This window comes from Lotus japonicus, chromosome 4, assembly GCF_012489685.1.
Source record: "Lotus japonicus ecotype B-129 chromosome 4, LjGifu_v1.2".
NCBI lineage: Eukaryota > Viridiplantae > Streptophyta > Magnoliopsida > Fabales > Fabaceae > Lotus > Lotus japonicus.
Window position 1 is genome coordinate 77,019,411 of NC_080044.1, and position 12,433 is coordinate 77,031,843.

General features: G+C 36.0%; 1 protein-coding gene and 1 pseudogene across 1 annotated transcript; both read left to right on the forward strand.

Annotated features, from left to right (window-relative positions):
• Positions 1-1,217: 1,217 nt before the first annotated feature.
• LOC130715427 (protein terminal ear1 homolog) lies at positions 1,218-4,641 on the forward strand. Its single transcript, XM_057565524.1, has 5 exons — positions 1,218-2,148; positions 2,676-3,285; positions 3,388-3,501; positions 3,604-3,745; positions 3,984-4,641. The coding sequence occupies exons 1-5, from the start codon at positions 1,512-1,514 to the stop codon at positions 4,245-4,247; spliced, it is 1,767 nt and encodes a 588-aa protein (XP_057421507.1). The 5' UTR covers positions 1,218-1,511; the 3' UTR covers positions 4,248-4,641.
• Positions 4,642-6,312: 1,671 nt separating this feature from the next.
• On the forward strand, positions 6,313-9,163 carry LOC130710141 (receptor-like protein EIX1; annotated as a pseudogene).
• Positions 9,164-12,433: the final 3,270 nt, after the last annotated feature.

Consider the following 12,433-nt stretch of genomic DNA (forward strand, 5'->3'; position numbering starts at 1 on the left):
GTTAAGTGGAAAGAAAATACAATGTTTTTTTTTTCCTGATTGTGAGAGATTTTTTATTTCTTTTGAAACACATTACTCTTTGGGAGTAGTAAAACATGGATTGTAAAAAAATAGTCTCCTCACTTTTAATTTTTTTTTTTTGAACCTCCTCACTTTTAACTTTAGTCATATTTTTTTTGGTACATAACTTTAGTCATATAATAATGTGAAATCCACATTATTATCAGCTTATAAAAAAAACATTATTATCAAGAATAAAACTAGATATAAAACTCGTATGTTGCACAAATCTATGCATAATACTGAATAGACATAATTAGTATAAATTATTTTAATATTTTTAATATTAAAAGTTTTCACACTTAAAATTATGGTTATTTATACATTTCAAATTAAAATTCATTAATTTTTATTATATATCTATATCAAATTATTTTATGTTTCTTTATTTATTTAAATTATTTTTTCAATAATAGGCAATTAAATAACATACAATATCTTTAAATATTCAAATACTTTTTAGAGTTTAATGGATATGCACTGACAGTGTAAAATAGTTTTACACAGACATCCAATTGAATTCCGCCAAATTAGAAAATATCTTATTCTTTTAATTAAAATTAAAGTCAAATGTAATTATCTCTCCTATGTGGCATGCTTTGATTGGATGACTGTGTAAAACTATTTTACACCGTCAGTGCATATCCATTAAACTCTACTTTTTAATATAATTAGGAAATATAATTGTGTAATTAACTATTTTGTTAACATATTTGTTATATATAAATAATTACTTAATTTAACTTTACCATTTTTGAATTTTTTATTATTAAAATTTAACTCTTTAATATTTTAATTAAATGCATGAAAGGTTTTTTAATTAATTTTTAATACAATTAGTAATGTAAAAAACTAATTAATAATTTCATTAATGTAAGATTTTTCCTTTTTTATAATTAATAACTAATTCTAATATTCAACAGTATTCCAATTAATATATTTATAGATTTTTTACAATTATATTTAATATTACAACTAATAATATAAAAAATCATTAATAATTAATTAATAATACAATTAATACAATGATGAAAGTGCAACTGAAACATACCCCTATGAAGCCCATCCAACTTCCAAGAAGAAGGACAGTATTGTAATTTTGGTGTTGTCTCTTTAGACTAGGATATACAAACTAGTCTTCGTCCTTGGTTTCTTTGTGCTCTGTTTGCTTTTCCATTGATCACTCTCACTCCTTAAACCTTGAGAGAGCCTACTCATTCTCTTAATCCACACACGCGCAGAGCAAAAAACTTCACCAAAACACACACTCATTATTCTTACCCTTTATAGTATCATCATTATCACCATTATTATTATTTATTTATTTACTTATTACTTATCCTAATTCCAAATAAACAAACACAAACTCATAGAGAGTGAGAGTGGGAGTGAGTGAGAAAACGTTGGTTTAACTCGCCGCCGTGAGTGAAAAACCGATCACATTCACCACCATGGGAAACTTAGACCCCACGGCGGAGGAGTTCAAGCCGAGAAGAAACCCTAACCACTTACCCTTACCCCCACCCCCACCCCCACCCCCAACGACACCGTTTCCGTATCCATACTCCTATTATCCATTCGCTGTTTCCACCTACTCTTACGCCGGAGGATACGAACCGCTGCCGTACCCGCCGTTTTGTTACGGCGAGCCTCTTCCGTACCCGCCGCCGGCACACATTCCCTCTACGCCGCAGCCGCCGCTGTTACCGACGCGGTCGTTGCTGCTGAGTTTCTTTCCGCCGGAGGCTGCGGCGGCGGTTACAGAGTCGTCGGTGAGGAGGCAGCTGGAGATTTTCGGCGACGTGAGAGGGGTTCAGATGGAGAGGCGCTGCGAGGGGACGGTTATCGTTCACTTTTATGACCTCAGACATGCGGAGACGGCGTTGGCGGCGATTCGGTTGCAGCAGCAGACGAAGCTGCTTAACCCGCCGGCGCGTGGGGTTGCTTATGGTTGTGATGTTTGGGCGCAGTTCACGCTCCCGGCGCGTGATGCTGTTCCTGAAGGGCAGAACCAAGGGACTGTCGTGGTTTTCAATGTGGATTGGGACGTGGAACCAGAGACTCTCCGGCAAATCTTTGAGGATTTCGGTATCAAATTCAATCTTCTTCTTTATTAAATTTACCTTCATTGTTTTTTTCTGTGTTCCTGTGTGTGTTCTTGTATATGTGATTTTAGTATTAATAATAATATGATATCTGTAAAGTTCAAAGTGTTTGAAAGAGAAAAAGGTGTTGGGGTTCCTTTACTGTGATGTGGATGTCACATTGTCTCTATCTGTGTGTGTTTATCTTGTGGGTAGGGAGAGGAGTGAGAAGTGTATTTTTTTTTTCAAGAAAAAGTTTGGGTGTGTTTAGCTCCGGTCATCATCACGGAGTAATTTATGTCTCTCGATTATAGGTCGCTTAGGTAGGTATTTACAAATCATCTAGTAACATAGCTCTCACATTGATTTACATTGGCAGCTGTAATCAAATATGCAATCTATAATGTATATTATTTGTGTTTGGAATCATTGTCACATGAATATAATTATGCGGTTTGATGCATTGATGTGTCTCTATCGAAAATTTTGATGACTTCACTTTTGGTGTTTTCTTTGGTTTGACTTGTACAGGTCCCATAAAGGAAATCAGACACCCCCAAACAAAAAAGAGCCAGAGGTTCGTGGAGTTTTTTGATATCAGAGATGCTGCAAATGCTTTGGAGCACATGAATGGAAAAGAAATTCATGGGAGACCTGTTGTTATTGAATTCAGTCGACCAGGAAGGAAGTTCTTCCAGGTTTCTGCTGCTTCTCCATTCTCCAAGTCGTTTTGTCCTTCCCCTCCACCATTGCAACCGAGATTCTGGCCTCCTTTTGCTCCTCATCATGCTGCTGCTTTTAGTTCTCAACCTCAATTATCTTCAAGCAAAACTTCCATGGGAAACCATGATAGCAGAGTAGCCATGGCTTCCATTCATTCGGGTGAGGATTTTCAGAATGGGGTTGAAGATGGGCATCACTCTCATGGGCCTCCCAATAGAAGTTTTGTGAAGACACACAGCAGGGATTCCTCTGTTGAAAGTATGAATCAGCTTCAAGGTAGAAGCAACAGGCCTTGCAGGGGGAGGCAAGCAAGGCATGATGAAACCCGATTTTTAATTCAGGAAGATGCTGCTTCCCAGTCTGGTTGCATAGATTCCAGAACTACTGTGATGATAAAAAACATACCCAACAAGTACAGGTAAACTCTGAGACTGTGACCATGAGATGTATGAAATGCAGAATATATAGTGTGATACTCTGATACTGTTTTATATTCTGTTTGTTTTTTACTTTGTTGCAGCCAGAAGCTACTGATGAACATGTTGGACAACCACTGCATCCACTACAATGAGCAGATTGGAGATGACCAGATTTTGTCATCCTACGACTTCTTGTACCTCCCCATTGATTTCAAGTATTTTGCACCGATTATTCTCCCTAATTTTGCAATTAACATTGATTATCATTGAACTAGTTATTCAGCAAATAGTACTGTATATGTTTTATGTTGAAACAGCAACAAGTGCAATGTGGGATATGGGTTTGTGAACATGACCTCTCCTGAGGCAACCCTGAGGCTCTACAAGGCTTTCCACCATCAACCCTGGGAGGTGTTCAATTCAAGAAAAATTTGTGAGGTGACCTATGCTAGAGTTCAGGTACTTTACTATCACCATTATTACTTCTTGCATGTTTGAATACACAGTGAGCTATAATTATGGTGGACAGAAACAACTACCCTTAACTTTTGAACTTGTTCATCTGATTTTGGCTTCTTCCTGTATTCAAATGTGAACTTCCAAGTTTTATGGCAAAATAAATCATTCATCATTAGTATTGATGGGTAATAGTAGTACTAGCAATTAATAGCATGAGATATCATTGTTATTGATGCAGGGATTGGAAGCGTTGAAAGAGCATTTCAAGAACTCCAAGTTCCCATACGAGATAGAGCACTACCTGCCAGTGTATTTTTCACCTCCTCGAGACGGGAAGCAAGTGACAGAGCCACTTCCAATTGGTCAAAGTAACAAGCACTCACGAAGCTTTTCCATTGGTTCGCATAGCCATATGGTAGGGACTTCTTCTGAGGACTTGATTAACCACCAAAACGGCAGCGTTGAAGGTGATGATGAGGATAATGGATGTGGATTGAGTTGAGTGAGTGACAGTGAGTAAAGGCATGGCCATCATATCTGAGGAGTCTCGTCTGGTGATAATAATGAAGTAGTAGTATAAGCCTATAAGGTGGTGCAGATAGCAGGTTCTTGTGTGAATGTGCATTTATTATTTATCACAGCAAGCATGTCTTTGAGCAGCGAGCCCCATTTGTTGTCTCTCTGGGCTCTGGCCTTTGGTGTCACTCACTCAACTCTCTTGTTCCTTTCTCTTTCCATGTTGATAGGAAAAAAAATATTTATTTGCAACTTTAGGGTGAAATGAATATGTAGTTTTATTTAGGAAAAAAACATATTTTCGTGTGATGAAGGTGTTGTCATGATAAGACATAGTATTTGTTTTCTAGGAGTTTTTATTTATTTATATACATTTGAGGTATTTTGAAGGCTAAACATTGACAACCTATATTCAAAGTTAGAACTCGAAAGTAACCCTATGATCTTACATTGATAACCTAAATGATATAATAGGAAGTAGATAATAGTTTTAGGCCCCGTTTGGAAGAGCTTATTTCAGCTTATTTGATAGCATAAACGCTTATGTAAGTGTTTGAGAGAACTTATGGAAACAGCTTATAACCTACTATAAGCTGTTTTGAGCTTATTTCCATAAGCTACTCAGGATAGCTTACGAAAAAAGGTTTATGCTTATATACAATTTATTTTCAATTTATTTTAATAAATTTTAAAAATAGCTTATGAATAAGTTCTTATGGTGATTTATCTAAGTTATGTAAGTTTAATGTGAATTGGAGAAATAAGATTTTGTACTGATTGAATTCATATTAGATTAGCATTTTTTCGGTACATATATTAGATTAGCATTGAGTTTAAAAGAAATTTAAATGTTAAGAATGAGTGTTTTTTGCGGTTGGTTCATGTTAGACAAAAATGGAGATAGCCCATGTATTAACACTAATGGTATTTAACTATTTATATTTGATTGGATTGAAAAGTCTTTACAAAGATAAAATGAGTAAGTTTGATAAATATGGGAACTTGTAGATGAAATATTTGGCTAGTTCTTTGACTAAAATGCTTTTATGTTATTTACAACCTTACCCCATAATATTATTCATAATTGAATTCAACTCCAAAGAGAAATCCAAGAACAATTACTTATAGGGGAGGAGCTAATGTAAGTTTAATGAACTTGGTAAATATTATGGCGGTAAGAAACCGGACTTGACTAGCTGGTTCGACCGATTAGATTAGTAACCAGGCCAATCATCAGTCCAGAATAATCAGAAAAGCAGAAGACAAAATAACTGATCAAAACCCGGTCAAACTAGATAAACCAATGGTTCTGTAATTGAATTGGTTATCACCAAAAATTGCAGCTGTTTCATTTTTTTTGTCATGGGCCTGGATGGCCGAGGGAAATGTCTCAAAAATAAACAAAGCCCGTGAAAAAAAATGCCTAATCTCTTTCCATTCTCTGTTTCAGATTCACAGAATCATAGTCTGAGTCAAAAACTGTTATCCAGACTTTTGCGCTCTCTCTTCATTTGAAGTTTCTTTCTCTGTCATTTCCTTGCAAATTCCCGGGCATTCCGTTCATTTTTTCCTCAACTTTTTTGGATAATATCTTATTTTTTCCCTTATTGCCCATTGAGCAATTAAATCAAATGATCAAATTAATTGACTTTACAAAAGACTTTGAATGGAATTGAAGAAAAGCAAGATTGGCAGTGTTAGAAGACTTGAGAATAACAAAAAGACTTAAAATGAAGTGTGGTCGGGGATGACTTAAGTCAATACAAACTTTGAGTTCCATGAGCTTAATAACTTGTAAAAAAAGTTCAATTTTTTTACTAATTCATTTTAATACTGAATATCCCATAATGAATACTATATATTGTATAAAGTTTTATTAAAATTACTGGCATCACATTTGATGGATAAAATGCAATCTAAGTACCGATTTTACATGAAAAGTAACATATATGAAATAAGAGTAAATAACTATAAAGTACTGACATATTTAGTTTCCTAAAGAATAGAATGATATGCTGTAAATGAATGAAAAAATAATTAACACGCAACCGCAACTTCTATGAGTAGCTGAGCTCAACCATGAAAATCATGAAGAGTTGGATTTGAGAACCTTTAGATTTAAGATGATTGTGCAAACCAGATTCCTTCAACTTTTAGCAGAGTTCATTACAATCTTGTGCCTTCTATTGCATGGACAAATTCTATGTGATGGAGGGTTCAATGCTCAATTCATTAAGAGTGAAGCAGATGCACTTCTTAAGTTCAAGGAAGGCTTAAAAGACCCTTCAAATCGTTTATCTTCCTGGGAACCTGGAAAGGATTGTTGCAAGTGGAAAGGAGTTGGATGCAACACAACCACAGGTCATGTTATCTCCCTTGATCTCTGTTGTCTAAATTCCTTAGACAAACTTCAGGGTGAGTTAACTTCATCTTTGCTTGAACTACCTTACTTAAGTTCTTTGAATCTTAGTGGCAATGATTTCATGCAATCTAAAGTGCCTGATTTTCTAGGCACTATGAAAATTTTAAAACACCTTGACCTGTCAGGTGCCAATTTTAAGGGGAACCTCCCTGATAATCTTGGAAATCTTTCTTTGCTTGAGTCACTTGATTTGAGCAACAATGATTTTTCTTCAAAGGCTAATCCTCTTAACTGGCTTCATGGACTTTCTTCCTTGAAAACACTTGATCTGAGTGGTGTTGATCTTAGCAATAATGCAAATGATTGGTTTCTTCACATTAGCATGCTGAATTCTCTTGTAACACTGCGCTTATCATGTTGCCGTCTTGAAAAGCTGCCTCCATCTCCACTTGAAGTGACTTTTGAATCTCTCATAACCCTTGATCTATCTGTTAATTATTTCAAAAGCATTATACCGGATTGGTTGTTTGAAAAATTTCATCATCTTCAATATCTTTATCTCAGCCACAATCAATTACAAGGCACCATACCTGATTCCATTGGGAAGCTGGTGTCTCTTGTAGAACTTGATCTATCAAACAATGAACTCAATGGTTCAATACCATTAACATTGGGCCTAGCTCATGGCCATTATAGAGCAGCAACAAATTCATGTTTGAAAGAGCTGTATCTTTCAAACAATTATCTGAATGGGTCACTGGAAAGAAGCATTTCACAGCTTTCAAAATTGGTCGTGTTGGATTTAGCTCAGAACAACTTGGAAGGCATTATCACTGATGCTCATCTTGCAAACTTCAGCACCCTCAAGATGTTGGACCTATCTTTTAACAAGGTGGCTTTGAATGTGAGCATAAACTGGCTTCCTCCTTTTCAACTTGAAACTATTAGTTTGGGGAGTTGTAAGTTGGGTCCTCAATTTCCAAAGTGGATTAAAACACAGAAGAATTTCTTCTATATTGATATATCAAATGCTGGGATCTATGATATAGTTCCAGATTGGTTTTGGGATTTGTCTCCTAACATTGAGTATATGAACCTCTCTGACAATGGGCTGAGAAGATGTGGGCATGATTTTTCACAAAAATTCAAACTTCACACACTTGATTTGAGCTACAATTCATTTTCAAGTCCCTTGCCTCATTTGCCTCCTAACTTGATGATTTTGAAACTGGCTGAAAACTTGTTTCATGGAAATATTTCACACATATGTGAGATATTGGGTGGCAACAACTCATTGGGTTTTCTTGACTTATCTGAAAATCAGTTCTCACTTCTCAGGGATCATCCCAAATTGTTGGAGACATGGGAAAAACATGATCAGTCTGAAACTAGGGAGCAACAATTTCTCTGGCTCAATTCCAGATTCCCTTGGTAGCCTCTCATCTCTTGATATCTTGACTATGCAGGATAATAATCTTTCTGGAAAGATTCCAGATACACTGAAAGATTGTCAAAGGCTTACTCTGTTGGATTTGCAGTCGAATCGATTAAGGGGCCCCATACCATCTTGGATTGGCATAATATGCGAATCCTAAAGGCACTCATCTTGCGTAGGAATTCATTTGAAGAACATATCCCGCCAACGCTATGCCTGCTCAAATCTTTGCTCATATTAGACCTTTCAGAAAATCATTTGACCGGAGAAATTCCAACATGTGGCTTCCCTGCAATGGCTACCGAAGAAAGCATAAATGATATGGCCTATAAGCCCTATATGGAGCTTACAAGTCTTTCAATTTATCAGTTCAATGGTCAACTTCTGTCTACACTTGATTTGTCATCAAATTATTTAACACAAGGCATTCCTATGGCAATCACGAAGCTCATTGAATTGCAAGTCTTAAATTTGTCGAGAAACCAATTGGTGGGTTCCATTCCTTCAGATATTGGTGAAATGGAAAACTTGGAAGCGTTGGATTTGTCGAGGAATCAGTTATCATGTACCATTCCTATCAGCATGGTTAATCTTTCTTCCCTCGTAATTTTGAACGTATCACACAACACTCTATCTGGGAAAATTCCAACTGGCAAACAGTTCAAAACATTTGACAACTCCTCCTACCAGGGTAATCTACACCTATGTGGTCCTCCACTCACAAAAAGATGCCCAGGAAACAATTCATTTGAGGTCATGAAAGTGAAAAGAACAGAGAACGTGAAAATGATGTCAACCATGAAGAAGAAGACAACACAGTGTTTTTAGGAATGTCTCCATTCTCCATAAGCATGGGTGTAGGATTTTTCATAGGGTTTTGGGTGTTTTGGGTCTCCTTAATACTCATTATGCCTTGGAGGTATGCTTATTTCACTTTCTTAAGCAACTTGAATGATAAGATCTACCTCACTGTAGCTATTGCACTTGCTAAGTGGCAGAGGAAGTATCACAGCCAACAAGCTTCCCAGTAACCAAACTCTGTTTTTGCCTTATGATTAGTGGAATTGTAATAATGTAATAATATAAATTTCAATAATGTGTCTTATTAATTTGCCTTACTAAGATGGAGGATTCTTCGATTCAAAGTTTACATAAAAAAAAAGTCTTAACTCAATCTATGCGGAGAAGCCTCAATTCGAAGAATGCATGGATGGATACAATTTGAAGACTAGGCTTCAAGATATAATTCAAAGATAAGTCTTTAGGCTCTATAATTTGAAGATAGCTTTCAAGATGAAGGAATGTGACAAGTTTCAAGATTTAATCTTAGGAATGTATAAAAGTGATCCACGGTGGTGGTCCAGTAAGTTCAAATTCAATTTAAACCATAGATATATTATATAATAATTCATGGTTGTGATTTAACTTGTTAATTTACCAAAATATCCTTATTCTCTCTTTCCCTCAACCATTTCTATTTCCTCTTCCGTGTATCCAACGGTGGTCTAGTGCCGCCGTTGTCACCACCGGGGGCGGACCTATGTATAAGTGAGGGGGGTTCATTGAACCCTCTAAACAAAAAAAATTGCACTTAATTTCCTATATAATTTTTTTTAACCCCTAAAAATTTAAAATTAGACTCTTAGACTAAGTTTTGCACCTATTTGCACTAAAGACCCACTTATTTGCACAACTATGACTTGTATAATTTCTAATGTATAAACATATTAAAGTTGTTTTTTATTATATTTTTACTGATGTGTTCATTTGAAAAAATTGAACCCCCTGACCCCGAGATCCTGGATCCGCCACTGGTCACCACTTAGTTGTCCACCATCTTCCCCGAGTGGGCTTCACGACCATCGATCCACTGCAGATCTATTCTTCCATCTTAGTTGAGCAAAACATTTACAGAGAACTCTTTGGAACCTTCCCTCTAGATCCATTGGTCTGGAGAACAAGATCTTCGGCCACTCGCGGAGCTTCTTCAACCGCGATTTTGGGTTCGGCTGCAGCGATCAGAGAATCACGTTTTCAAGCCAAACTTCTTTTCATCAACAACCATGGTGGTGCAAGAGCGAAGGTACGTGAAAGCAGCGATAACGAGGTTGCCGGAGACAAATGGGGAGAGGTGGTGAGAGAAAAGAAGATAGATGGAAAATGAAAATAGGGACAATTTTGTAATTTAGGCGTGAAATAGTAATTGTACCATAGTGGTCCAGTTTGAAAAAAATAAAAAACAAGGTGAGCCACCTCAATTACTATTTCACACTTAAATTACAAAATTGTGTGTTAATGAATGGGGTATTCAAGCAAAACCTTCAAAACCTTTAAAGGGAAGGATTTCAAATGTATGAAAATATGACAAGAAGGGGAATTGTGCCTAATATTAAGCTTACAACTGTGTGATTAGTGAATATTGTAAAGCCGGGAACGTCGATAAAGCTTTTAAGGTGTTCGATGAAATGCGCGAGAAAGGTTTAGCATCCAATGTTGTAACATAAAACTTTTTTATTGGTGGATTGTGTCAAGTGAAGAAATTTAGGGAAGTAGTGAAATTGCTTGCTCGAGTCGACCGTGCTAGCCTAAGGCCTAATATAATTACATATAACACACTGATGAGTGGGTTTTGTGATGTTGGAAAGGTGGACACTGCTGTTAGGTTATTCAATCAATTGAAGTCAAATGGACTTTCCCCAATAGTTGTGACATATAATACTTTGATTGCAGAGTATTCTAAGATTGGAGATTTAGCTGGAGCTCTTAACTTGGTCAAGGAAATGCATGAGAGACAACTTGCTCCTTCCAGAGTGACATATACAGTTCTAATCGACGCGTTTGTATGACTAAATTATATGGAGAATGCCTTTGCACTGCATTCTTTGATGGAGAAGTCTGGTTTGGTTTGAGATGTATGCACATTTAGTGTCCTAATACATGGGTTATGTATGAATGGTAACATGAAAGAAGCATCACAACTCTTCAAATCATTGGGTGAGTTGGCGCACTTGAAACCTGATGGCGTCATATACAATATGATGATCCATGGTTATTGCAAAGAAGGAAACTCTTACAGGGCTCTTAGGCTACTCAAATAAATGGTTGGGAATGGAATGGTTCCAAATGTGGCCAGTTTTTGTTCAACCATTGGGCTTCTGTGCAGGGACAAAAAGTGGGAGGAAGCTGAGCTTCTCTTACAACAGATGATAAATTCAGGGCTGAAGGCATCCGCTTCATTGTACAATATGGTTTATAAAGTCAAAAGCCAAGTTTCTAATGGTGAACCTGAAAGTAATATAATATCCCATTCATAATTTTTACTTTCTCTTAGATTTTAATATATTTCAATTACTATTATGGAATGGCACTGTGTTTTTATCCAAGTTGTGCTGAAATTGTAAATTATCTTTTTTGCAAGTAACACATTATGCACACATATTAAATACTAATAAGTTTATATGAGGATCAACAAAGGTCGCAACAAGTACTAGCCTTAGTATAATGATAGATTGGAACAGAGGACTGGGGAAGAATTAGGCACAGAGATGAACCAGAGAATTGTTATTAGAGAAAGGAAATGAGAATATATACTGGTTCTTACTGTTCAAAAGGTCAGAGACTCTCCAAAATGTGACCAACAATAAGGTAGTTACTTACCCCCTGTACCTTTATTTGCTAACTAAATAACCGGTTTCTTAGGCCTTCTAGAATACACTTAAGAGATATGTGGCGTAAAATCCACTGTATCATAGTAATCACTAATGGTATATAAGATCCTTATTTGTTACACTTTAAGTTGTTACATCTTTCGACGATAATTGATATACAAATTGAAGATAATGTAATAGTAATATGTGCAGTTTATTATAAAGGATTAGAAGATAATTGAGAAAAAAGCCAAAAGTGAAAATAGGAGGAAGCGTAAGAATATAAGATAATTGAAATCGAAAGTGAAGTTTTAAATTTATTATATAAAATAAGATTATATTCATTAATAAATAGGGTTGTTTAAGTCAAATTACAACATCAATAAACAAACTCTTAAACAAAAAAAACTAATTTGTTTTTCTGATGGAGTGTCATAAGAAAACAAGTCCCCTGGATTAGTGGGGCCATTTATGAGTAATTAACATTTTTTTATATAGTATCAACCAATTTAATAAACAAACAAAATAAAACATTGAATTCAATCATCAAAATAGTTGTTGAAAACCTAGTCCCAGTTGTAAGCCTAGACATAGCCTTTTTAACTGATCAAGATTTTTAAAAAGCCTAAGCCTAGCATTTTTAGCAAATAAGTCTGGCCTAGGTCCGACCTTTGGTAGGCTAGACCGTAGGCCCCTAACGAGCTGCCTAGCCTATTTTCATCCCTACT

Coding starts and splice junctions, on each gene's coding strand:
- LOC130715427 (XM_057565524.1), top strand. CDS start 1,512: ATGGGAAACTTAGACCCCACGGCGGAGGAGTTCAAGCCGAGAAGAAAC. Junction 2,149..2,675: donor GCAAATCTTTGAGGATTTCG/GTATCAAATTCA, acceptor TGACTTGTACAG/GTCCCATAAAGGAAATCAGA. Junction 3,746..3,983: donor TGACCTATGCTAGAGTTCAG/GTACTTTACTAT, acceptor TTATTGATGCAG/GGATTGGAAGCGTTGAAAGA.